This window comes from Pavona decussata, unplaced genomic scaffold (assembly GCF_977016875.1).
Source record: "Pavona decussata unplaced genomic scaffold, jaPavDecu1.1 SCAFFOLD_215, whole genome shotgun sequence".
Classification (NCBI taxonomy): domain Eukaryota; kingdom Metazoa; phylum Cnidaria; class Anthozoa; order Scleractinia; family Agariciidae; genus Pavona; species Pavona decussata.
In genome coordinates, this window is record NW_028145620.1 from 3,181,429 (window position 1) to 3,209,075 (window position 27,647).

The 27,647-nt window shown below is 42.4% G+C and overlaps 3 protein-coding genes, 1 long non-coding RNA gene and 1 pseudogene across 4 annotated transcripts; all 5 read left to right on the forward strand.

Annotated features, from left to right (window-relative positions):
* Positions 1–887: 887 nt before the first annotated feature.
* Positions 888–1,571, forward strand: LOC146460049 (uncharacterized). Its single transcript, XM_085088779.1, has 2 exons — positions 888–960; positions 1,021–1,571. The coding sequence occupies exons 1-2, from the start codon at positions 888–890 to the stop codon at positions 1,569–1,571; spliced, it is 624 nt and encodes a 207-aa protein (XP_084944905.1).
* A 1,025-nt stretch (positions 1,572–2,596) lies between these two features.
* Positions 2,597–3,607, forward strand: LOC146460050 (uncharacterized). The gene is made up of 2 exons (XM_085088780.1): positions 2,597–2,808; positions 2,899–3,607. The coding sequence occupies exons 1-2, from the start codon at positions 2,597–2,599 to the stop codon at positions 3,605–3,607; spliced, it is 921 nt and encodes a 306-aa protein (XP_084944906.1).
* Positions 3,608–8,184: 4,577 nt separating this feature from the next.
* Positions 8,185–9,843, forward strand: LOC146460051 (uncharacterized). Its single transcript, XR_014857766.1, has 2 exons — positions 8,185–8,552; positions 9,354–9,843. It is a non-coding gene; the product is annotated as an uncharacterized LOC146460051 (long non-coding RNA).
* A 1,587-nt stretch (positions 9,844–11,430) lies between these two features.
* On the forward strand, positions 11,431–13,039 carry LOC146460052 (uncharacterized; annotated as a pseudogene).
* Positions 13,040–19,430: 6,391 nt separating this feature from the next.
* LOC146460053 (uncharacterized) lies at positions 19,431–26,290 on the forward strand. The gene is made up of 6 exons (XM_085088781.1): positions 19,431–19,441; positions 19,484–22,647; positions 23,434–23,638; positions 23,708–24,809; positions 24,931–24,940; positions 25,443–26,290. The coding sequence occupies exons 1-6, from the start codon at positions 19,431–19,433 to the stop codon at positions 26,288–26,290; spliced, it is 5,340 nt and encodes a 1,779-aa protein (XP_084944907.1).
* Positions 26,291–27,647: the final 1,357 nt, after the last annotated feature.

The following is a 27,647-nucleotide window of genomic DNA, read 5'->3' on the forward strand; positions in this document are numbered from 1 at the left end:
GACCATCTTAGCATTCAACAAATTCTAAAAGAATTCAAGCGTATAGAGATGATGCTAGGATCTGTGAATAAGGTGATCGGTGTGTATGACCTCACGATTAACAGCCTCAACGGGAAGTTTCAATTGAAAACGGAAGTCACGAAAGTGGATCGTGAGACTTTGTTATCACTTGACAACCCGAGATATGCTGAAGTGATCGCGAAATACCCTCATCTTATGGGAATAGACATGACTGATCGAGATGAGAAGCCTCAACTGCCAGTACACATTATACCGGGCGTGAGTGAATACGCGAAGATTCGCACAGAAACAAAACCAAGAATTGGACGACCTGGAGAACCTGTTGTGGAGCTGACACAGTTTGGCTGGACAATCATGTCACCAGGGAAAGAGATTGACATCTCAAGCATGCTTTTGACACAAACAGCGACCGCAGACTACGAAGAACTCTGCAAACTGGACGTACTGGGAATACAAGACAAAAGAAAACAAGCAGACGTGTGCGACGAGTTCAAAGAGCAGTAGCATCGAAGCGCAGAGGGCTGGTACGAGACTGGATTACCATGGAAAGGGAACCACCCTTCACTGCCTAACAACAAGGCGGGAAGCATAAAGCGGCTGGACAGTGATGTTCGGAAACTTGAGAAGCAAGGACTTCTTGAGCAGTACGATGCTATCATTAAAGAACAACTTGCTGAGGGAATCGTGGAGCCAGCAGGAGAACACGTTGTGGGACGAGAATTTTACATACCACACAAACCAGTGATTAGAGAGACCCCTGAAAGTACTAAGCTTCGTATCGTCTATGACGCTTCAGCTCAGGGGCATGACAAAGCACCCTCACTCAATGACTACCTTCATGCGGGTCCACCTCTTCAAAATCAACTATGGGCTGTGCTGGTGCCGGCAAGATTTCACCCGGTTCTTACGACAGGCAATATGAAGCAAGCCTTCTTACAAGTTAGGATCAGCCAGCAGGGCCGTCATGCCATGCGGTTCCATTGGATTGCTGATCTTGAGACGAGGAGGGTGGAAACCTTGAGATTCACGAGAACATTGTTTGGTCTTTCCTCGTCACCTTTCCTGCTAAGGGGAGTGATAAAGCAACACCTGGAGAACTGCCGCAAAGCCTACCCAGAGATCGTAAAGAGATTGAGAGGAGCCTGTACGTTGACGATCTGATCAATGGTGGACCTACTGTAGAGGCTGCTAGGCAGGTCAAAGAGACCTCTACCGAGATATTCGCGCAAGGTGGATTCACATTTCACAAGTGGCATTCGAACGCCGCAGAGCTTGATGCGGTCAGTTCAAATCAGAACTGTGAGACATATGCAAAGCAGCAGTTGGGGGGTCCCCCAAGGGGGGTGGGGGCACTCCTTGGAGTTTCGTGGAACATGGAGAACGACGACATTGACATCAGTTTCCCCACTGAACGTGCCCAGTCTACCAAGAGAAGCTTACTGGGAAAACTGTCCAAGGTTTATGACCCGCTTGGTTTGGCCTTGCCCAGAACGCTGAGTTGGAAATTGCTTTACCGCAAGGCCTGCGAACTAAAAATAGCATGGGATTAAGAGTTACCGGAAAATCTAGCCAAGGAGATATCCCGATGGGAAGAAGGGTTGCCGGCAAGCATAACTGTACCCAGACCCCTTACAGTGCACAGAGAGAAAATCACAAACATCGACCTTCACTGCTTCGGAGACGCGAGTGGCAAAATAGTTTCAGCCCCTTGTATGCCGTGGTCACCCAGCCATCTGGAGTCAACGTGGGGCTTGTAACTGCAAAAGCGAGTTTGGCAAAGCAAGGCCTGACCATTCCCCGTCTTGAACAAGTTTCGGGACATATGGCGGTAAATCTGATCACCAACACGAGAGATGCGCTGGAGGGTTTCCCTGTCCAAGAACTTTACTGTTGGCTGGATAGCACAGTGGCCTTGCACTGGATAAGGGGAGATGGTGATTACAAACAATTCGTTGGAAACCGGGTCAGCAAGATCCAGCAACATTCAGACGTGAAATGGCGCCATGTGACAACCCAAGAGAACCCCGCAGACCTCCCAAGTCGCGGTGGAAGTGTACAAGGAGAGGAGCTGTGGTGGAAAGGACCCAAGTGGTTTTCAGACAAAGAGAACTGTCCAAGCGATATCGTTACGAGTAGTACCCCCCAAAGTCAAGCAGAAGCAAAAGTGACACGATAAATATTCACTGTGGCGCATGTTGTTACAGATGAATTTGATGCGCTGCTAGAGAAGTTCGCTTTGTGGAAAACATTGAGAGTTTGTGGCTGGATATCACGTTTTGTGAACAACTCCCGGAAGCCCAACAAAGAGAGAACCAAAGGACCACTTACAACTGAGGAGATCAAGCAGAGGAAGCACTTCTGGATTACGCAAGCGCAAGAGAGTGGAAAGAGATCAGAGAAGTTCGGCGACGACAGCCTCCAGTTAAACTTGCAGAAAGGAAGGGAGGGTCTCCTGTAGTGCCGAGGACAAATTCTGGGGGATTACCCTATTTATCTCCCTGATACTCACCCCTACACAGAGAAGCTGGTGATGATGTCACATTTAGTCACACTCCACGGGGGAGTGGGCCTTACGATGGCTAAACTAAGAGAAGAGTTCTGGATTCCACGCTTGAGGCGCCTGGTGAAGAAGGTCATCAAGCAGTGTTACGGATGCAAACGTTTCCAGGCAGTTGCTCTCGCGACCCCACCTCCCGGTTTATTGCCGCCAGAGAGAACAAAGGGCTCCACTCCTTTTGAAGTTATTGGTGTGGATTTCGCTTGGTCGATTAAGTACAACAAATCTGCGTGAGTGGAAGGGAAGGCCCACCTGGTGCTTTACGCATGTAGCTTAACGAGAACGTTGTACCTGGAAGTCTTGCAACGCTTCATTGCAAGACGTGGACGACCGGTGAAAATCTTCTCGGATAACTGGGGAATGTTTGTGGGAGCAGCAAATTTACTGAAAGAAATCCAGAAAGACGAGCAGGTTCAAGGTTACTTAGCATCAGAGAAGATCACTTGGAGATTCAACTTGAGTCAAGCGCCCTGGTGGGGCGGTCAGTTTGAGCGACTAGTGGGCCTATTTAAACGCGCATTCTACAAAGTCATCGGGGGAGGGCTGCTATCCTGGTCAGGGCTGAACGAAGTTGTCCGAGACGTAGATTCTCAGCTCAATCGCCGCCCCCAGTCCTATGTTGAGGATGATGTCCAGCTCCCTCTCCTTACCCCAGCCTCTTTCCTATTCCAGCAATCTATTCGTCTGCCAGAGCGAGAACCGTGGAGAGAGGAAGATTATCACCTGCAAAGACGGGAGAAGTACCTCAGGAGCTGCAAAGATGCTTTGTGGAAGCGCTGGACACGTGAATATCTCACCGCACTGAGAGAACGACACAACCTCAATGGCCGTGGTAAATCAAGCCCTCTGGAGATCGGAGATGTCGTGATCATTCGTTCAGAAGAAAAAAATCGTGGAAAGTGGCCTCTTGGTATAGTGGAAGAGCTCTTTAAGGGCCGAGATGGGGTAGTGCGGGCGGTGAAGCTGCGTGCTGGGAAAACGTTCCTGGAGAGAGCGATCCAGCACCTGTACCCTCTGGAGTTCGTGTGACAAAGCACAACGCTGTCTCATTTAAATGTTGAAGCACTAGCTTTCCGACCACGGAGGGATGCTGCGGTGGCCGCTGAACTGCGTATTCAAGACGTTATTAAGGACGGAGAAAACTGAGTAATCAATGGAACTGTGCTGTCGAAGAGAACACTAAGAGTTTTTTGAACGAACTATGACATATATTAATTCGTTTTGTTTCTAATTTCTTGATGTTTAAATGACATTATGCGATTTCCCCTGTTTACATGTGCTTCCACATGAAAGCACATGGGGGAAAGATGTTGGAAATATCTAGCACGTGACAATCAGTTAGCGTTACATGAGATATTCATGAATCATATAGCATTGACGTCAATCGTGTTACCTTAGCAACCTCCGAAAGGGCGTAGTTATAGGAACCTTTGAAGCTTTTGTGATCGAAGTTGACAAGACACCAAGACATAGGGAGTGATTTTAACTGTGACCATTAAAAGAAGCTAAATCGAGATTGAGAGTGACTAGTGTTGTATCCGCATTCCCAACACAAAACTGAAACCATTCATTGTTTTTCGTGCAGCAAAGCGCGAAACAAAGAAACTAAAGGAAGATTTCAGGCATAAATGCATTGTAACCACATAATCTAATGCCTGGATGAATGAAGAGTTGACTCTGAATTGGGTGAAAACCGTCTTGCGAGCATTTTCTTTCAACAGACGCTTACTAGCCTGGGACTCTTATGAGTGTCATATGATGCAGAGTGTCAAGGAGGCGCTTCGCCAAATCAATTGTGATCAAGTCATAGTTCCCAGTGGTTGTATGAAATACGTCCAGGCACCAGACGTAAGCTGGAACAAGTCTTTCAAAGCATTAGTATCTGAACAGTATGATGAGTGGATGGCTAGTGGCGTCCAAGAATTTACAGAAGCGGGAAACATGCGACCGCCTCCGAGAAAGACCATGGTAGAATGGGTGTTGGCCGCCTGGGCACGGCTCCTCACTGAGGTAATTACAAAGTCATTCAAGTCCTGCGCATTAAATCTAGCCGTTGATGGCTCTCAAGATTCAGAGATCCATTGTTTCAAGAAAGGCCAACCATGCGCAGCAGGGGCAGAGCAGTTGAGACACAACTTTCCGTGCTTGATGAGCCAACTCTTCCAGACCCATTTCAAGCAATAACTAACTCAGAAATTGAAGAGGCCAGTGATGAAAATACCATGGTGCTGGACGAGGACTCGGATGTTGACATTGAGAACTAAGAAAAACTACCAGTAGCCTTTTCCGACGCTTTGTATACCGTATACCATATACCGTTATGGATTTGTAGACGGTTTAGTCTTATCAGCAGACGGACGTGATAATCGGCTAAAGCTCTGTCATTTAGGTTATTATAATACCATATTCAGGTAACTATGTTACAGTTATTAGAATAAACACCTCTTATCTTTTAAATGCCCCCCTCGCACCCTTGAAATTTAATAAACGCCCCCGGTGTTCATTAGATCATTTACGGTAAACTTGAAATTTTCAGTGAAACCGTTAACAAGATAGCTCTGAGTGCAAATGATGAAAAGAGAGTGATTGTGGAAGATTGAATCAACACTTTTGCAATTGGACATTATAAAATAAGATAATGAATCCTGATAATATTCCACTCAATGCATTGATAGTTGGTCCAACAAATTGCAGGAAAACAAATTATTTGGTTAATTTTCTGAGAAATGAATTCATTCCGAAGTTTGACTATATGTTCCTTCTTTGCCCAACAAAACCTAGGATGGATTTGCAGAGAATGACAAAGACTTTTTTGTGATCATTCCGGAACAAGATCAAATCAATGATTGGTTGAGGATCATCAGTTTTGCCCTCGATGGAACAAATACATTGCTGATTCTCGATCATTGTGCTTCTTCAGAAGATGTGAAAAACAGGACAAATAAACTGGTGAACCTGGCATTTTCCGCAAGACATAAGGGAATCAGCGTTTGGGTCCTGACACAGCAAATGGCAAGTATCGCAAAGCCTTTCAGAGAGAATATTGCTTGTTTGGTTTTATTCTATACACCATCAGCAAAAGACACGAAAGCTGTTTTTGAAGATTACCCTGGTGATTTAATAAAAGATGAAAAGATTGAAGCGATTAATAAGTTGAAAGAAGTAAAGTATTCTCATCTTGATTTCTCACTCAGCCATCCCTTCGGAATGGAAATGCATTCATGAATGAAATTATTTTCATTTCATTTAAAATGGAAATAACTGAACAAGAAGCAATGAAAGAAACCTTCGGCGACTCTTCGAGTTATGTCATGAACATTCTTGAAACCGAACCAACTTCCGAATCAGATCATCGAGAAGAGCTTGCAATATTGGCGGCAAGTGGACATTGCAAGGAAATGATTGGAGTTGAACTCTCTCAAGAACAAATGAAGAGGCTTTCAAAAAAGATGTTGAGAAATATTTTAAACGTTACGAGGTCTTGCTGTCTTCAAAAACTTGTGATGCAATAGTTGATACATTTCTGCAACTGAGTTACCGGGCACTGTGGTATTTTCTTCCTCTTGATCAGGATGAGCTTTTGAGAGATTTGAACAAGGATTTCATGGTCAAGAGAGAGCTTAATGTGATTGCTGGTGGATTGTATTTGAGGCGGCAGCCGCTAGTGCTGCTCTTCTGACTGCAAATAATTTAAAATTTCAAGAAGAACTTGATAAGAACTTGAATAAGAACTTGGAAAGTACTTGAATAAGAACTTGGACAAGAACTTGGATCTCAACGTGATTGCTGGTGAATTGTAGACAAAAAAACTTAAATAAGAACTTTCAAAAATCATTTAAAATATCAAAATGGAAAATCAAGAACCTGAAAAATCTTCAGCACAGACCTTTGCAGCACCTCCAATAAGGGTGTTAGAAGGCAGCAAAGCTGCCGACCAAGTAACATCAACTGTTAAAAAAACAAAACAAAACCCAGGAAGAATTGCAGCTGGAAAATAACTTGCTAAACATAACAGAAAAGTGAGACAAGCAAAGAAACGAGCAACAGCAAAGCTCGAACAATAGCGAGAAAAAAAAACTCAAATGTTGAGAGCAAGCAAGAATCAACCCAAGAATCGAGTTCGTTTTCACTGACTCAAATACTTTCGGTTGCCAGTATTGTTCTTTCTCTTGCAGGGTTATATTACAAGAGAAAAGAGTTGATGCACCGTGTTAAACCAGAGAGAAAAGTACAAACAGCTCATAGAGAACTGATTGCTCGTCAGCCGAGGCGTAGCTTGAACAAGAAGCCCAGAGAGAAGCAAAAGCAAAGCTTGAAGAGCCAAAAGATTCAAAATTGAGACAAATGGATTAAAAATTGTGAAATAAAATATGAGCGATAATAAACTTGTAAAAACAATGACCAATGCCACAACAGCGACTGGTTTGGCAGAAAAAATTGGTTACCTCGCAAAGAAAGTAATCAAAGAACCAATGACTTCTGATCCAAGTTCAAGTCTCATGAACTATTATCACCTGGGGAATACACGTGCAGAGCCAAACTGAGCCACTGTACATTCCTCAAAGTCCCAGCGCGACCCAGGGGAATACATAGCACTCTCACGAGCCTTTCTGCCCTATTTAAGAGTAGTTACTTGTTTATTCAGTCAGTTCCACCAAAGTTTAAGGTCTCTAGACCCGTACTAGGAGATTTCGCTTTATTCCTGTCTCTTCCATCGCTGCACCTCATGGCTCAGGTTCCGATAGCCCCTCTCGCAGCAGATATTCGGGCAGTTTTCAAGAACCACCCATACAACCTGATGCACAGCCCGAGGCTCCGGCTGTTCAGCCTCCTGCTGTACAGAGGGTCTATTATAGTGTGGCGGTTTGGCAGTTTCAGCCAATTTTGAGTGCAGGTTTGCGGTTTCATTCACATTTATCTGGCGGTTTAGGTTTACGGTTAAGAAATTATCATGCAGTTGCGGGAAATCATAAATTTAGCTCGTGGTGTTCGGTTTTTGCGTGTTTTTGTGGCGGTTATTCAAACAGAGTTAAGAGGTTCAGAAGACTGAGCAGTACCTTTATCTTGCTTAAAGCTTCTCTCTTTAACAAAGGATTGCCTTTTAGGGCTAGACCAAGTCAGTCAGGGCTTTCCTCTGTGTCCATGGCTATGTGGGGAGGGGTGGGGAGGTAATTTGATATAAGGCCAGGCTTCAAAGCTTCGAAAGGGTCACAAAAGCACGTGGAAAGATGGCGGACAAAGTGGCGAATGTCGAAGTAATTAAATGTGCTGCCTAATTTTACAAGCTTGGGGCAGCGCCAAAGGATTTTGTCGGTAAGGAAAAATTTCGCATAAAGCTGCCTTGTTCCTTGCACAAATTGCAGCAGCTGAAAGAGCTACTTCGGTAAGTTTTGGTTTGTTTATTGATATCGTAAGACTTAATTTTATTCATAAAATCGTAATTTGCATAAGACTTACAGTCCTTCAATTCTGCCATTCTTTAACAACTTATAATTCAGCGAAGTGAATGGTGTTTGAGCCTGAGATGAGGTGAACAATTGTATTGGAATAACTATACTCATGTTTCTGCAGGAAAAAAGAGAACCCATTCCAAATTCATAGCTTTATATTATCAGTTAGCTCAAATATTATAAACTTGAGTGACCCTGAATGTTCATGCTGTCATGAAAGGAGCATACTATCTTACAGCGAGCTATACAGCGATTAATTCCTGTTTAAAAAAAATGGATGTCTTTTTAACGAAGAAGCTCAAAAAATAGGATTATACTATTTACCCTGGAATAAGTAAACTTTTTACGCATTTTAGAGTGGTTGGTGGTCTTGATAACATTGCAAGACAGGCCAGAATTGGAGACAAGATAGAATTACGCCTTGGGAGGCTTGACACTGCTGGAGAAAGAACATCAATCAACACAGACTCACAAATGGTAACAAGAAATGCCGACCATTCGAAATCAGGTTGATAAACTGCAAGGTAATCAAACATAATAACTCGGTTCTGTCCCGCAAATATTTAATTGCTATTACTGAAGAAAATTGTTTTATTCCATAAGGAAAAGTTCTATAAGCCCTCCCCCTCCACTACCCTCCCACCCCCCCATTTAGAGGTTGGTTTTTATAATAACCTGCCCTCTCTAATAACCCACGCAAGGTCACCCCACCTCACCCTTTTGGAGCACAGCATTTATAATTTGCCCCTCACATTCCCTATTGCAAAGCCCACTTTATGAAGCCCAGTTGGTTGTTGATGCATCAAATACTGCTAAAATTCTTTGATAAATAATCTGTCCAATTTAAAGTTTCAGTGCATTTGTTTGAGATTTGAACAATTTTTTTAAGATGAGAATGATGTCAGTTTCAAGATTTGAAATAAGCACTCCATCCTCTCTGTTAAGTCCCTCGTTAATAAGGCCTGAAATAAAATAGGCTCACTCGGGGACCTAGTAGAGCTTTTACGGTAAGTTAGGTTAGTGTTAGACCTGTTCGTCATTATCTGCTTACATTTCCTCTTTATTTTCCAGTGATGGTGTACCCGGTAGAAATGCTATTTGCCCCTTGAAAATCCACTATTTTTTTTTTAAGGTCGGATCTTCTTACGGCATCAAAAATTCAACTTCACCAGAATCTCAGAAAGCTGCGAAAATTTTATCCGAAGAGGATAAGACCAAGTTGGATGGAGGCTTCTTTGCAGTTTTCAAGCCACCCGAAGGCCTCCAAAGGAAAAAAATTATGGAGAAGAAAAATAAGTAAGCTTGTTCATTCTTTCTCATTGTAGAGCTTGGAAAATTAAATGGATCGATGCTCAACAAAGATGAGTCACAAACGGTCAAGTTAAACGGTGGGAGGACTCAACTGGCCCTGGAAAGTTCAATGTGGGCATTGCAACAAAATGATAATGTGCTAGGACACCAATGTAGTAGGACGAGTAGATGCATTTAAGAGAGAGTCCATGTGAGGACCAGGCAGGCGAGTCTACAGTGCACTTCGCCAATTTCCCTGATATTTGTCACAATTATGTGCTTTCACTGGTACATTAACCATATGCAACAGTTTTGTTCAATTGTCTATTGTTGTTCAGAAATGTCAATCCAAAAGTCAGAAGGTGCGAAGTGCTCAAATTTGACCAAAAATATACACTGTGTTTAATCACCTGGTACACTCGTAATATCCCAAGCGATAAAATGACATTTCAATGAGCGATACCTCTGGCCTTAAAAAAAAGAAAAATGTTGAGTACGCTATTGCTTTTTATTTCGTTTGGCTGTGTGCTTATTCCGCCTTATTCAGTTCATATATAAATAGTAGGACCTCAACAGTCCTTGTCTGTAGAGACGCGGCATCTCTTCAATTGAATTTAAAATGATTTATAGATTGCTTAAGGCAATGTTTCTACAGCAAAAATAAAAAAGTCTGTAAAGTTTACTTGAAACAACAGTATTTGTAATGAATAAATGTTGTTTATCTCTTATCAATATGCAAATGAGGTCAACATGAAAACCATGATCACTTAAAGTTTACATGACTAAAACGGAATGCTGCTTTACAAAAGAAGCAAAAATTACTTTTAAACACATTTTACGACCACAAATTGTTTAGCAGCTGGGAAACTAGCATAGAAAATTTGAACAAAGACAAGATAGGGTCATGCATACCAGTGGTAACCATCATTCTGACTGGCCTTAATTGCTGTAACCCGTAAGATCACATTGACTCCTGGTCGGAGAGAAAATCTTGGTGAGCATGACGTGAGCGCGGCCTAAAATCGGGAAAAACCGCTAAAATTGCCTCTCGGGTGGTACAGAGGCAATTCTGGCCTCACAGCGAACTAAGCATGGGGGTATGTAACAAAAAAAGTCAGTTACGATGAACTTTCATTACAGGAATTTGTAGCCGGCTACAGTGCCATTTTATTGTTGCCTCAAGTATCTACTCGCGAACAAGAACATCGAACTGAACATTTGGGTTCCCTGATGTATTTAGCGTCTATTAATGAATGGCCCGCTCTAAGGAGTTTTCATGCAAACGAGTTCCCATGAACGAGTGTGCCGGGAAGCCTGTTTGCAGGCTATAACTAGGTGGATTCTTTCCTCCATTTGGAGAATCATACGCTTGCGGGTTCCCACAAAAAGGCTAAAGAGCAAAAGCGCTCCACCCCTCAGTCCTCAAGTGCAGTCTCTAATTGGTAAATTGGCCTTCGTTTGTAAATGTGTGCGGCAAAGTCGATTGTTTTTGTCACGGATGTTGGTTTTACTGCGCACTGTCAGACAAAACCATCATCATGTCAAGCTTTCTGCCGAATTTTGAAAGGATGTTTTGTGGTGGCTACGATTCTTACGCATTTATAATGGTGTCTCTGTAATTCCAAGTAATGTCTGGACTGAATCTGATGCCATCTTCTCTACCGATGCCTGTCTTACTGGCTGTGGTGGCTTGTCGAGTACTCATTATTTTCATGCTGTTTTCCCGCCTGGCATACTTCAGCAATCTCTGGCCATTCACAATTTGGAACTGTTAGCCATTCTTGTGGCAGTACGCTTGTGGGGCCGCCACTGGCCTGGCCTTCGCATCCTAGTGCGTTGTGATAATTTTGCCGTGGTTCAGGGGCTCAATTTGGGGAAAGCACGGGATTCTTTCCTGGCCGCTGCTCTGCAAGAACTCTGGTTCGTTGCTGCTCGTCACGAGTTTGAACTGCGAGCCGCCCATTTAAGTAGTTCTGAGAACCGTGCAGCGGATTTGTTATCTCGCTGGCATTTAGACAACAGCTATGCTTCCCAGTTTTGTGCTATGCCTTTGTTTAGTGCTCTAGAGGAGGTTATTGTACCCGATGCTTACTTTTGTTTCACTGATTCCGTGTAATTGTCCTCATAGGTCAGGAGTTGGCCCTACTACGTGCTAAGTTGCAGCGCACTCGCCGTGCCGCATATGCTGAGGGCACTCATCGGAATCATCTGACTCAATGGAGAACATTTTTGTCATTCTGTATTTATTTTAAGTTGGACTATTTACCAGTTAGCATAGACACTATCTGTCTTTATTGTCAGTTTTTAAGTAGATCTTTGACACCTCAATCTGTTCAGAATTACAAAAGTGGGGTAAAGTTTTTACATCTCATCGCAGGTTTACCCTTCCCTCACACCCAGTCATTTGAACTAAAAGTTACTTTACGGGGTATTGCGCGTCTGGCACAACATTGTCCAATCCGCGCTCCACCGGTTACTCCATTCATTTTGTGGGAGGTGGCGGCTATTAGTGATTTTTCGTCTACTGACGATATAGTTTTTCTTACCGCCTTTCTGTTTGCCTTTTTTCTGTTTGCTCGTATATCCAATCTTGTGCCTTTATAGAGTAAGGCCTTTGATCCTAATCATTTGTCATGTCGAAAGGTTATCTCGCCTACTTTGTACGGTCTCTTAGTTACTTTCCATTGGACCAAAACTATTCAGTTTGGCCAACGGAAGCTTACCATCCCTTTGGTCAGGATCCCGGGGTCCCCCTTATGTCCGGTTCACATGTATCATATCATGTGTTCTCTCATACCTGCTCCTCCCAGCTCCCCTACCTTCGTCTTGCCATCTTCCACGGGTACTCTTATTCCGCTTACTAAGGCTAAGTTTGTGTTGGGTTTTCTCAACGTTTAGCACGGGCAGGGGTCCCCAAGGCTAGCTCCTTTCACGGTCACTCCTTTCGAAGGGGTGGGGCATCTTGGACCTTTCATACAGGGGGCCCTGGTGAACTTATTCAGATTTTTGGGGATTGGTCTTCAGAGGCTTACAAATCTTATTTGGAGTTGTCCCACTCCTCTAAATTACTTGCGGCCTCTCGTATGACCTCAGCTCTCTAGTCTTGATAGTTTATTATAATTTTCTTTTCTTTTTCTCCTTTTGGGGTTTGGTGGGTGGAGAGGTTTATTTTGAAGTAGTATAGGATTGTTTTCACTTGTTTATTATATTTTCTTGTACCTATTTCTTCAAATAGACCTCTCTCTGTGCCAAACGGAGCTCTTTGTGTCCTTTGTTTTGTTGTTTTGGGGTCTTTATTCCCTTATCCCCCTTCCTCGGATTGTCGTCGGCGAATTGGTATATTTTGATTGTCAATTAAAATGTTTAATTTGCCCCACAAATACGGTATTATTATATAGTTAAATATTGTACATACGGTTAATTATTACTTGTAACTCGTGATAAGCATGTGACTTTCGTTTTCAAGATCATTTAGTCTCTAATTTCGTTCACTACACATTATTGTACAACTTGTTCTAGTTTATTTCTTCCGTTCCCTCCCACCCTTTGGTGGGCGGAGAGGTTTTTTTTTGAAGTAGTATAGGATTGTTTTCACTTGTTTATTTTATTTTCTTGTACCTATTTCTTCAAATAAACCTCTCTCTGTGCCAAACGGAGCTCTTTGTGTCCTTTGTTTTGTTGTTTTGGGGTCTTTATTCCCTTATCCCCCTACCTCGGATTGTCGTCGGCGAATTAGATTTTGCTTTTTGCTGAGGTTTAGATTGCAGAATGAATTAGACCTAATGGATATGTGGAGAATTAAGAACCCTGGAATTAAGAGTTTTACAAGGAGTCAACAACGTCAATCTTCTATTGTCTCGATTCTTGACTTATATGTAACAATTTGCATGACTATGTGTAATTGGTGAACATAATCCCTGCAATCAAAACTGATCATTCCGCAATTTGCTTAGAGCTTGCCTTTTTAGATGGTGGCACACGAGATATGTCCAGAAATGCACGCTAATGAGATGCAAGAACTGTATGATAGGCATCACAAAGTGTCCCCTACCCTAAATTCTTACTAAAACACACATAATTCTGTCAAACATGAAGTCATATGAAAACGACAAAAAGGTCTGTCTTATATAAAGTACCCCAAATCAGGGTTTGGTGCATTTCTGGTCATAAGTGTGGCACACCGGGCCCAGGTTATTGGAAAATGAATTGCAGTTTGTTAGATGATGATGATTATGTGAAAGCAATCTCAAAAAATGATCCCTGTCTGGGTAGAGGAAAGTCGTAAAGAACTGTCAAATCATCGATGTGTTTGGGATTAGCTGAAATACAATATAAGAATCAAACATTCTAAAAAACAGAGCAAAACAATAAAAGAGGAATGAACCTTCAAAACAAATATAACAAAGCAAAAAAAAAATTTGAGAATGACTCAAATTCAACCCTTCTCTGGATAGCTCAGGAAGAATTGGAAACATTTTATGAAAAGAAAGTTGAAGCAAAAATAATTCGGTTACGAGGCGGGTGGTACGAACATGGTGAGAGAAGTTCTAAATATTTTCTTAATATAAAAAGAGAAATCATGTGAAAAAGCATATTTGTAAATTGTGTTTAAATGGCCTCCTCACCACGGGTCCTCTCAGGATTTCAAATAAGCAGAAGCGTTTTAACCAGGAATTATATCAGAACATTAATAGCACGTCGAATAATAGTGAGAAAATCTCACTTTTCCTAGATAATCTCAATATACCTAAATTATCAGGAACAGATAAAAACTCTTGCAAAGGTAAAATTTCTGCTAATGAGTGTTACAAATTACTAGATAGGTTCCAAAATAAAAAACGCCAGTGACCCTTTCATTAATTCTGTAAATGAGTGTTTAAAAAAGGCGAAATGTCTGTGTCACAAAAGCAAGCTGTTATTACTCTTATAGAGAAAAAAAGGAAAAGATTGCTCCTCTTTAGAAAATTGGCAGCCCATCTCACTTCTAAACGTTGATACGAAAACTATGATCAAAGTACTCGCCGCAAGAATAAAGGTGGTACTTCCAAGTATCATCCATCACAATCAACCTGGATACATTAAGGATCATTACATCGGGGAAACCATAAGATCGATTTTGATATTATGGATTTTACTCTCAATGAAAATATCTCGGGTCTCATGACCTTTATAGATTTTCACGAAGCTTTCGACTCATTAGAGTGGGATTACCTTTATAAATGTTTGGAAGCCTTCAATTTTGGAGAGGACTTTATCAGATGGGTTAAAACATAAAAACATAGAAAGCTGCACCCTGAATAATGGCTTCTTCTCGGAATATTTTGAGCTTGAGCGAGGTGTGAGGCAAGGTGATCCTCTCTCCCCTTATTTCTTTGTTCTGGCTGTTGAAACATTGGCGACTGCCATTAGACCAAATTCTGAAATAAAGGACATTGTTATCGGAAAGAAGAAACAAGGCTTCAGCAATACGCTGATGATACCACAATGACTTTATCAAAAAAAAAATTCAGCTAGAGCACTTTTCAAATTGCTACACTGTTTCTGGTTTAATGATTAATTGAACAAAGACAGAAGGAATGTGGATTGGATCCGCTAGGTACAGCAAATCAAAACCTTTTAAAATCAAGTGGCCAGATGAGTCAGGCGGGATTATAAGCGTTATTTAAATGGTCCAGAACTGATTAATTTGGCGAAATAGACTCAGGTTACCTTTAATGCGATTGGAGCATAATCCTATTTGCCCAGTGGCGATGTATATGCGCATGTGTACCCTACTCCCCCCTCGGCTCCTGCGTTCACTTATGCTTCCAGCGGGGGTAAGTTTGTCTCAGTGCAGAAGGGTGAATTTGTTAAATTTTAAGGGCTAAGTTGGCTCTTGCTGGTATTTCTTGTTCGCATCTATATTGTGGTCACAGTTTTCGTCACGGGGGGGGGGGGGGGGGGGGGCTACTTTTGCTTTCGATTGTGGAGTCCCGGGGGAACTAATCTAGTTTCTCAGTAATTCTTTGTTGCTTTGCAGTCCAAAAACCCCCAGTGTGGTGTGTCCTCGAAAACTGCAAATGGTAGTTATGGTTTCCATAGTTACGATAAGATTTTGCCAAATTTTTGTCTTTTTAACTGTTTCCATAAGACAATTTAAAGAGTACCAAATTTCTCCATATCAGTCATTTCTTACTGAACAATTGATTAATGAAGTAAAATGAAAGTAGTTGTTGTGTTCAGTTACTTGCTTTTTTTTATATATTTCCTTCTGAACTTTCGCCGGTGAACATAAAAAGCCAGCCTTCGTAAATAGCAAAAAGCTATCATTTCAAAAATTTGTAAATTTCCTTACAAACTGTAATTTATGGCAGAGGATTATTTGCTGCTATCTCGTTGCTTTTAAAGTATATTACAGAAAAAAAACTGACACAAGACATATTCATAGTAATTCACAACTCAGTTCATTTTTCATAGTTGTCAGTGGTTTAGTTTCAAATAAAGCATAACTCAGCTAAGTCCCAACAGATTCGTATACATGGTTGATTTGCACCGGAATAATTGCATTTTTTCACACGAAATAATGGAATAATGAACACTCTGTTATTCTTCTTCAGCCCCCAATATGAGGCTCTCAATAGCCATTATGCAGGTATCTAGAAGTAGCCCAACATCATTGTCAGTAGCACTGAAGAAATCGTTTTAATTGTCTAACACTAACCCTAACTTTTTCCAGGTATCTACAGGCATTAAGAACTGATATAGGAGAGGTTGTCCGTGTAGGGAAGAGCTTAAAACCCAACACTGAAAAGTGGAAGGATGAAGTCCTTCATATAACAAGAAGAAAATCGTCAGAACGTGTGTTGAAACATCCTCATACCATCTTAATTCCAAAGTGAGTTGTCCTAGGTTGTTTATAAGGTGCATAATGCTACCAAACGAATAAATATCCATAGTGTGGATAAGCTTAAACACACCTAATTGCTTCGTCCACCTCATTCACACCATGCAATATGTAGTAGCAATAATAACTCTTATCCACTTTTTGATAAACCCGGGGAGGATGATAACAGAAATCAAGAATTTCAAACTTTGTCAAGCTTTTACCCCTTTTTCAAAGTCACCATTTAATTTTGATTGGTTAAAAGACATTTTGGTCTGGGTATCATCGTTTTACTCTGGATTTCCCTGGATAGGCCTTCGTGAAAAGAATCGCATTGAATCCTAATGGCTAGCCCTCTAAAAATCCCAAAATAGAAACTAGTTCAAGCAATCTATGTGCTTTTGTTTTTTTTGTTTTTTTTTAAAGGAGAGAAAGATGATTTCGCTGCATTGAGGAGATTGGTAATAGAACGGGTTGATCAAAATGCCTTGGCATCTAAGGTTTCATACACAATTTCAGCTGGATATGCATCCCACCACCTCACCACATGATGTGACCTACTCCAAACAAGGGCTACAGTGGTTGCCATCTTCGCACGATTTGGGAGAAAGTGAGGCAGGATTGTGCCGAAAGGGAAAACCCACTAATGCTGGTAGGACACTTGACTGATTCAGTAGGATTCTCTCTTTCTGCCTTTGTAACTCCCATGAGCCCAACACAGTCAACTGTAGCTAATGGAATTTTTTATTTAGGACTGATGAGAAATACGTTGGACCCTTCTTCTGGCCCTTTACAAGTACATGAGAACAACGCTACTACGTAATCTCAAGTATGAGACATATGATCTCACTATGTATAAAGACTGTCAGGGACAGTTTGTTGTCCTGCGCCCCTCTGTACCCCGCTTGCGTGGGTCACGTCATCTTTTTGTGAAACTATGTGCTTTGGGCAGTTTGTGCCTTTGCTATGTAGTGTGGTTTGTTTGTTTTGTACGACTCGATTTGGAGAGACAGGCCACAAGATGCCCAAAAATATATGAGTTGTCATTTCTACCGCTTATTTGAGCTGGTTCAAAGTATTTCTGTATTTGTTTATGCCCGGCTTGCAAGCTGTTTCATTTCTTACTTCTTCAGCTGTACCGAAAGGACGCATGAAACACGAGTGAGAGAAAACAACTGGAATTTGAGTGTAGCATTTCGTGTCACAGATTAATAAACATCTTCAGTGACTACGGTTTTGTCTTGTGCTTTTTCCAACATCGAACGTACAGATATTTGGTGGAGAATCTGAAAGCGTTTGCTTGTTTTCATGAAGAAGTTCAATTTTGTAGTTCCGTGCCAGATTGGATTACAGGAGTATGTTTGGCCCTAAAAAAACAAGTGTATCATCTACTTTGTGTTTTCGCTGTTTGTTGTGCTTGGTTTGAGTTTTGCAAGCGAAATGTATCGAGAAATCAGCAGATGAAGGAGCTTGCCTGAGGAGAATCTCTGTGTCAGCTCTCAACCTCGAATGAACAATGTGACTTTAGATGTTCACGCTGTGGATCTTGAGAAAATGGTGGTCATGAGAAAGAAGCGTGGTGGCTACATGTTCCATGTAACAAGGACCAGAGACAAATTGAAGTCTTTGTTGGACAAGGGAGCGAGTGTTGATCGCATCCAGAGAAGGATTGAGGTTAGGGCTGCTCTGAACAATTTGTTTAATTGTAATGCTAAACTTATAGACTCGTCAAAAAGGGCTGGTAGATCAGAGGCCCTAATGTATTATGTTGAAGCTGAGAACAATTGCAGTGAGGTATTAAAATTGGCAGAGCACCATATGAGTGTGGAATGTACATTAAATATGTCAAGTGATTGCTTAGAAGACAATGTAGATCCAGAACATAGCGTTAGCCAAGCTTGTCAGAGTACAAAGAAGTTGTTCAGGAGGACTAAGTCCTAATTTATGTCACATGACGTCACGATTAAGCACATGTTTTGAGAGACCTCCATCTTGTATTTTTGTCATAAACGCAGTCGAAAGAGATGACAGATTAAGCCAAGTTCATGTTTAATATTTGTTCTTGTTGACCTATGCGAACCCGTTCGGAAGAACATCTGGTAGCAGAGGGAGGTTCTCGAAAAGAATTACGACCATGGAATGCCTGAATGCCGAAGTGTGCGTACACGAGGAACCAAAACAAGCTCATGATGGCGATGGAGGGAGGTTTGTCGTCAAGAATGAATGTTATGGAGATGTTGAATGATTTTACGGATGCTTATGATGGTGTGCATTGAGCGTATGAAGAGGTAGGCACGTACTACGAGACTGTGAAGGATTTGGGAAACCCTAGAACTCTTTCGAACAAAATGGAAGCAAGCGAGGAGGATTTTAACAAAGTCGAAGGAATTGTGAAAGGATGTTTGAGCGGTGCAAGCAGATCATCATCTGTCAGAGATCAAACGGAAACGTCAGTCACAGACCAAGCCAAAACGAAACGACTTAGAAAAGAAGTATCTAAACGAGAAGAAGAACTGAGCCAGATCGAACAGGAAATTGAGAAAGCTTACGCAGGCTGCAAAAGACAACTTGCCGAAAGCCTTCACAGCGAGAAACCTCCAGCAAAGCCAAACCCAGAGGAAGGAAAAACACTGCCTCGTGCAGTACACGACCAAGAACAAGAAATGAAAAGGAAGTCGAAAGAAGTACAGGAGACACCAAAGTCTACAGATCCGGGGACGGAACACAATTCTAATGTCTAAAAGCAGCCTGTTAGATCTTTGCCTTCTGATACTCCTAGCGCCTCGGCCGCTGTCAAAAGCACAATCGAGCTGACTCTACCTTCGTTCACCGGAGTTGTTTATTCGTCCACTCCGTATGCTCCGTTTCATTCGCCGATTCCAGCGACGCCTGTACCTTCAGCAGTGGAACAGCAGTTTCATTTTCAGCGTTCAGTGCCACCTATCATTTTAGTTGTAAGTTCAGTAAATCAGTCATATTTGCCGTTGAGTTCAATGCCCTCGTACAGTGTTTACGTACCGCCATCGTCGCGAGGAGGCCAAGCTTACTCTATGAACTTTGGAAACAATCAGACGTTTTCAACGTCCACTTCAGACCAGATTAGTGCCGACTCGTCTGCCCTACTTAAAAAAGTAAGCGTACCAAAATTCTTTGGCCAAAAGAAGAATTAAGAAGCTTGGAAAGCAGCCTTTTATTCTTGTGTGGATCGTACTAAAGCTACGCCGGAGTACAAGCTTTTACGATTAAGAGAATGTCTTCAGGGTGAGCCCCTTAAAGTTATTGAGAACCTGGGTCACTCAGCAGCAAAGTCCCAATTGGAGCAAATGATGGTGGACAACGAAGGGCCCTAACACTCAGGCTTGAAGAGCTAAGTTTGTTCAGACCTGTTAGGGAGGACAATGAGAAAGACCTGGAGAGATTTTCTGAACTACTTGATGGAATTGTTGTGAACTTAAAGGATGCTAAGCAGGAAGCAGAGCTTGGAAATGGATTGTTGTACATCACCCTGCAGCGGAAGTTTAACAAAAGCCTTTTGTCAAAGTACAAGCAGTGGGTCAGCGACAACAATCGGACTGAGAATGTCGAGACACTAAGAGAGTTTGTTGACGGAGAGTCTGAGTTTCTGACCACGGCTTCAGAGACGATAACCGGCGTTCTCAAAGAAACCTTCAAGAAGGACAAGAAGATCCCACCTGTGGAACAGACCTTTGTAACTCAGGATCCCTTAGACCACAAGAAGAAGTTGAGTCGTAAATGCAAGGTGTGCAAAGGGCAACATGGAGTTTGGGCTTGTGAGAGCTTTCAGAAAATGACTGTGGCAAAGCGCTGGGAAGTAGCCACCCAACAGAAGTTGTGTTTCCGCTGTCTAGCTGATGGCCATAGAGGTGAAGCGTGTCTCAGGGGTAGAGTTTGTGGACTAAACGGATGCACATCAGCCCATCATCGAATGCATTATGAGGATAAAGCTGATGACAAAGCTTTTCGCAATGAGTCAGCTGTTGGATCAGACCTGTCCAGCACGTCTGTGGGTAGAGCTGCTGATGAAGGGGAGACTGGGGAAAGGACTCATGTGACAACCACTACGATGAAACTCACTGCTCCTTCTGAGTTCATGGTCCTGCAAACTGTTCCTGTGTATCTGACAAATGGTAGTAAACAAGTCAAAGTGAATGCCCTCTTGGACGAAGGTAGCAGTAGGTCCTATTTGAACAGCGATGTTGCCGCAGAACTTGGTCTTGAAGGAAGACCACAAGAATTAACTGTGAATGTTCTTAATGATAACCAAGAGAAGCTGAACTCCTCAGTGGTAGAGTTTACAATCAGCAGTTTGGACGGGACAGTTCACAAATCAGCTTCTGCTCACACGACCGAACAAGTCACTGGAAGTATGCATGTTGTCGATTGGAACAGACACAAATTTAAGTGGAAGCATTTGAAAGTGCTTAAGTTCCCACAAGTAGGGCCTAGGCCCATCGTGGACCTGCTCATTGGGGTGGACCTGTCTGATTTGCTGTACTCGATAGAGGATGTAAGAGGAGAGCCGGGCGAGCCCATCGCGAGACTGACACCACTTGGTTGGACTTGCATTGGAAACCCGGAATTGAATACAGGCAGAGCCCAAACCAATTTCGCATTCTTTCTGAAAGACTCACACGAATTGAACACTCTTGTGCATCAATTTTGGGAAATCGAAGAGCCCGGCAAGGAGACCCAGATTCTTAAACCAGAAGAGAAGCGGGCCAGGGATGCGGTTACTGAGAGCTTGAGGTTGGAGAATGGCCATTACAGTGTTGGTTTGCCCTGGAAAACCAAAGATCCCGAGTTACCTGACAACTTTCAAATGGCCTTGCGTCGCTTACAGAACACAGAAAAACGTCTTCAGAAGTCCCCAGAACTAGCCAAAGCTTACAGTGATGTGCTTCAGACATATCAGGACAAAGGGTACATTTGTAAGGTGTCACCAGAAGAGGAGAAACCTGATCAAGTCTGGTACCACCCCCATTTTCCAGTTCTGAGGCCAGACAAGTCGACGACAAAGACCCGAGTTGTATTTGACGCTTCAGCAAAATATGAGGAAGTCTCTCTCAGTGATGTCCTGCTGCAAGGGCCCAAGTTGCAAAATGACCTGTTTGATGAGCTGCTTCGATTTCAGCGTGATCCTGTGGCCTTAATGTGCGACATTCAAGAAATGTACCTGCAAATCAAGTTGGAACCAAGTGACCGACCTTATCATCATTTTCTTTGGCGCGACTTGAACAATGAACAGGACCCTGATGTGTTTGAGTTTGAGTGTGTCGTGTTCGGAGTAAATTCGTCGCCATTTCTTGCACAGTTTGTTATTCAGGAACATGCTCGAAAGCACCAGTCAGAATTTTCTCTTGGAGCTGAAACAGTCTCGAAGAGCACTTACATGGATAATAGTATGGACTCAGTCCCAAATAAGGGGACTGGAATTAAACTGTACAGAGAGCTGTCACAGTTGTGGGCTCGAGCTGGAATGCATGCGCGAAAGTGGCTGTCCAATGTTCCTGAGGTGTTGGAATGTATTCCTCATGCTGATTGTGTTACGGAGGTAGATCTTGATAGGGGTGAACTGCCTGTTGTTAAGACTCTGGAAGTATTGTGCTCTCCCAGTGAAGATGAATTCAAGTACCAAGTGCATCAGCCCAATGGTGATCACACCAGTACCAAACGTGCGTTCTTAAAAGGGATAGCTACCTTGTTTGATCCCCTTCGTTTCCTGGCACCGTACGTCATTCGGGCCAAGATAATTCTTCAAGAGATGTGGGAGAGTGGAGTTGACTGGGATGACCTAGTACCAGAAACCTTGTCAAGGAAAGCCCAGCAGTGGTTCGAAGAACTTTCAGAACTACCCTGCCTTTGTATCTCTAGATGTCTGCAAACCGAAACTGAAGTCAGAAGTATCACCCTACACACCTTCGTTGATGCATCTCAGGAAGCGTATGGAGCTGTCACTTATTCAAGACATCTGTATGAAGACGGAACTGTCACCTGTCATTTAGTAGCTTCAAAGTCAAGGGTTGCACCCCTTCAAGCAGTCAGCATCTCTCGTCTTAAACTGATGGCTGCGGTGGTTGGACTCCGCCTTGCTGAGACCATCGGGAGCGTTCTGAACATCCCCAAGCATGATCGGTTGTTTTGGTCAGATAGTGAAGACATACTCTACTGGATTCGTGGTCGGAGTCGGAAGTTCAAGCCCTTTGTGGCAAATCGTGTTGGCGAAATCCAATCATTGACTGCCCCAGAACAGTGGAGGCATGTACCAACCAAGCAGAACCCAGCTGACTTGTTAACACAAGGGTTAAGTGTCTCAGCTCTTACAGAAGCGGAAACGTGGTGGAATGGTCCATTGTTCTTAGTTCAAGAAGAAACAGAATGGCCAGAAAAGAAGATGAAGTTCAGAGTGGAACCCGACATTGAAGTTCGAAAGCAGTACCAAGGAGAAAGTGAGCAGGTGTCCACTTTCCTCTCCACAACGAAAGAAGATCCCCTGGATCCAACCAGATACTCCAGCTGGACTAGGCTCACAAGGCTAACTGCAACAGTGCACCTGTTGCTGCCAAATTATCCTTCATGGTTTTTATATTTCCTTTCTAGACTTTAGAGTTTCTTTGTTGTCAATAAGTTTAAGTTTCTGTGGTCAGACCAACGGATATGTTTGCCCACGTACAAGTAACGAAACAATGCTTTCAATTATTCTATCTATAGTCCTTTGTAGTTAGTTAGCTTTTCCTCGAACGTGTTCAGGAAAACGCTCAGTTCTAGTCAACATACCATCGCGTAAAGATCAAGACTATAACTCAAGTATAATGCTGTAAAATCCCTAACGCGGACACAGAAGTAAGTCTCTTCACTTTGTGCATGTTACTGTTTTTATTGCCTTTTTGTATCGGATTTACGAAGTTTTCACTTTTGTTTCTTAAGTTTGTAATAGAGCTTTAGTACTTAGTCTTGTTATAGTTTTCGTTGTATTTACTTCTTAGTTTTCGAAACCACTTTATACATCGCTTTGTTACCGTACCGCTTTGTTATCGCTTCGCTAACATCGCTTCACCTCCAAGCATTGTTAACGTCTCTACCGCTTCTTCAATAAACTTTGTTTGGTTATCTTACCGTCGTGAACCTTGTTGTGGCAAACCATTTTCATAAGCGCGTATAGAAGTTCTGTTTCTTAACGAGGGATTAACGACCGCCTGTGAGTAACGATCCGTGCTCACAGTACCGTTTCATAGAAAACTGCCGTTCACCATTGACTTTACACAAGAAAGAAACTGTAACACCAGAAGAAATTGCTACTTCAGAAATGCAGCTTATTAGACTTGCTCAACAAGAAGAATTTCAGGAAGAAATCTATGCGCTGAAGTCAGGAAGGGAGTTACCTGGAAAGTCAAAGTTGTTGCCATTGAAACCAATGTTGGACAAAGACGAAATGCTTAGGTGTGATGGGAGGCTTACAAATGCAGATTGTTTACCATAGGATACCCGCCATCCCATAATTCTCCCCAGAAATCACCAGACGACCAAGTTGATCATTAAAGACAGTCATGAAAAGAGCCAGCATGGTGGAACTAACCAAGTACTTGCCCAGCTTTCCAGTAGATATTGGATAGTCTCGGCCAGAGAAGCTATTAGAGAGTGGGAAAAGGAGTGTATGGTTTGCAGACGGAGAAAAGTCACCCCTGCCAAACAAGTTATGGCCCCCTTACCAGATCTTCGAACTCAGAAGTCCTTGCGTGCCTTCAGCCAGACATCTGTTGATTTCGCTGGACCGTTCTACACTAAGCAAGGTAGAGGCAAGACCTGTCACAAGAGATATTTGTGCTTGTTTACCTGTCTAGCGACAAGAGCAGTGCACTTAGAGGTAGCATATCGACTTGACACTGATTCCTTTTTGAATGCCTTCTTCAGAATGGCTTCACGACATGGCCTTCCAGGAGATCTTCTTTCAGATAATGGCATGAACTTCGTTGGAGTGAATAATGAACTAGAAGAACTAGCAGCCTTAGACGGGGAAAAGATTCAAGAAAACACGGCAAACTATGGTGTTACATGGCACTTTAATCCACCCTACGCTCCTCACTTCAGTGGCGTTCATGAGGTCATGGTAAAGGCCACAAAGAGAGACATTTATGCAATCCTTGGTAGTCCTGATATTACAGATGAAGAGCTTCTTAGTGCTGTTGTTGGAGCAAAAGGATTGATAAACTCACGCCCATTGACCTACCAATCAGCAAATCCGCAAGATCCAGTACCTCTCACCCCGAACCACTTTCTTCATGGGCAGTTAGGGGGTCGGTTCACGCCAGATGCTGTGGACAGTACAGCTTTTAACCCTCGTGGACGTTGGAGGATGGTCCAAGAACTCGTTCGTCACTTCTGGCATCGGTGGTTGAGAGAGTGGTTGCCTAGCTTGACCTCAAGGAAGAAGTGGTTTTGTGATCAGAAGAACTTCCAGGAAGGAGACGTTGTTATAGCGATGTCACCGGACACCCCTAGGGGACGTGGGCCATTGGGGCGCATCACAAAAGCTCATCCTGGACAAGACGGAAGGGTTCGAGTGGTAGATGTGCAAGTCGGGAAGAGTGTGATGAGAAGACCAGTGGTCAAAGTTTGTCCACTAGAACATCGTGACTCATAAGACTCATAAGATAGGAACTGAACATGAAACTAGTTTTCAGTGAAAGTGTGTGTAACTGTTAGGAAGGAACTTTTTTTGTTTTTATTTTTAGCTCTTCTTTGGTGAGACTGTAATTTTTGTTGATATTGTTATATCAAGAAGGGGAGTATGTTCAGGAGGACTCAGTCCTAATTTACGTCACATGACGTCACGATTAAGCACATGTTTTGAGAGACCTCCATCTTGTGTCATGAACGCAGTCGAAAGAGATGACAGATTAAACCAAGTTTATGTTTAATATTTGTTCTTGTTGACCTATGCGAACCTGTTCGGAAGAACAGAAGTCCTCTTCAACTACCGCATCCAGTGCGAGGTTGAAGTCCGCAGCTAGAAAGGCAGCTTTAATAGGTCGGGCACAAGTTTTGAATGACGGTTTGGAATTAAAACAAAGGCAGTTACAGTTGCAACGCGACCAAGAGCAATTGAGCCTTAGAGCTACGATCTCTGAAGTAGAAGCTGAGGAAAGGGTCTACCAGACGTTTTAAGAGAAAGGTGGATGCAGTGATCGTACTAGTGTTATAAGGAGTTCAGTTAAGAAGTCATCTTTGAACCCAAACGCCACAGAGTGGCCAGCCTGTACGTCAGGCGAGGTGAAAAAGGAGATCCCTACTGCCCAAGATCAAGGTGCTAAAGTTGAAGCAAAAGGGCAAGATGCCCCTGTACAAGGCATAGTACCACATGCCAGACCGAATTCTTTTCTCTGTGATGAGCCACGCTTCATTCAGGTGATTAACATGATACAGCTGCCAAAGGCTGAGCTTATGACATTCAACGGGGACCCTTTGGAGTTCTGGATGTTTATGCATAGTTTTAATAACGGCATTGGGAGTGTGGCTATAGATGATGGCACAAAGTTGAACAGGCTTTTCCAGTATTACAAAGGAGAAGCCCTCAAGGTCATCAAGTGCTGCGCTGTTATGAGGCCTTCAGAGAATTATGCCAAAGCTAGCTTGTTGCAAAAGGAGAGGTTTGGAAATGATTACAAGATCTCTGAGATATGGGTTAAGAAAGTCACAGAAGGGCCCATTATATGGCACGGTGAGGGGCGTCGCCTTCAGGAAATGGCAGATGATCTCAGAAATTGTAAGGAGACTTTAGAAGCGATAACAAAACTTGAAGAAATTTACACTAGGAGAAGTACGGTTAGGATTGTTGAAAGACTACCTCAGGTCCTTCAGCGGCGATGGAGGAAGTTAGTGGTGAAGACCTTGAAAACAACTGGTAGATATCCCTCAATAACCAGTTTGACAGGTTTTGTTTTGAAAGCTGCTCCTGAGGCCACCGATCCTGTGTTTGGAGTTTCAGAGAACAAACCTAAGTATTTCGGTGCAAGAGGCCTCCTCAAACCAGAAAGGGGCAAAGGAACTAGTTTTGGAGTGCAAGCTGACGTGCAAAAGCGAATCCCAGCATGATGGAGCAACAGTAATGATCCTAAGGTCAATGAAACTAAGGCCAACCGGTCTGTTTGTTGTCTGTGTAGAGGGATCACGACTAGAAAGTTTGTTCCCGGTTCAAAGCTATGTTGCCAAGAGAAAGGCTGGGTTTTTGTTTGGAGTAAGAGACTTTGTTTCTGTTGCTTTGCTGGAAGACATGTTACGAGCCAGTGCACAGCGGGTGTTGAATGTTTTTTTTTTTTTTTTTTTTGTATTTTATTGATTTTTTTTTTATTAATTAAAGTTGTTTACAAGAATTGATTCAGACAAAGCGGTTGTATATAGCTAATTACAAAGGTTTTATAATTTAAAATACAAACAGTAGGAAATTAATAGATGAGACAATAAATACCAAAAAATCATAATAATAATAATAATAAATAAATAAATAAACTACAAGCTACCAGATGAACTACAATTATTTGAGTAGAAACTTTTTCCACTTAACGTCGTGAAAAGCACGTTTACCATTTGATTCAGCAATCGTCGTTTCAATTTGATATATTAGGGATACTTTTGCAAGATAGGTTCTTAGTGAAGGCAGGTAGCCTTTATTTTGACAAGAGTAAATATGCTGTTTCGCCAGAATCAAGAAATGATTAAGAAGATGAAAGTCTACTTGCCTTTTCCAGATTCCAAAAATTTTGTCAATCTCTGATAACGCTTCCACTTTGATATCTATCATATTGAGCCATTTAATTAAATCCTGCCAAAACTTGTTCGAGTAATCACATTCTATTAATAGGTGTTCAATGGTTTCACTTTCTCTTTTGCAAAATGTACATAGACACGAAGATACCAGGCCGATTTTATGGAGAAATTCATTCATCGCTAAATACCTATGTAACACCTTAAACTGGAATTCACGTGATTTGGAGTCTACAGTCACTCTAAAGGGAATACAATATATCTCTTGCCAATCTAGTTGATAATTATATTTTTCTGAGTATTTTGACTGCGCGGTTGGTATAATCTCGACCTTTGAGCGGGCTTCTTTGTTAATATTTTTCGAGATAGCTTTATCGAGACGAATATTGTGACCATTCAAATGTAACTGAGCAATATTGGGAACCGAAGAATTGGATTCATAGTTATTGCATATTTTTAAATGATGTCGCCACTGTGTTGGTATTGCGTCTATAATCGCCATAAGCTGAAACTTTTCTTTAGGTGTAAATGATGCACTAGCCATAATTTGAAAGCCTGTGATAACATCATTCCCATCAGTCTTAAGATCCTCCAGTGTAATTATTCCTTTTTCAAACAATCCCTCGCTGAAAACAGACTTGCCTTGTATACAGATAAACTTATTATTCCAAATAACTGTGTTGTGTAT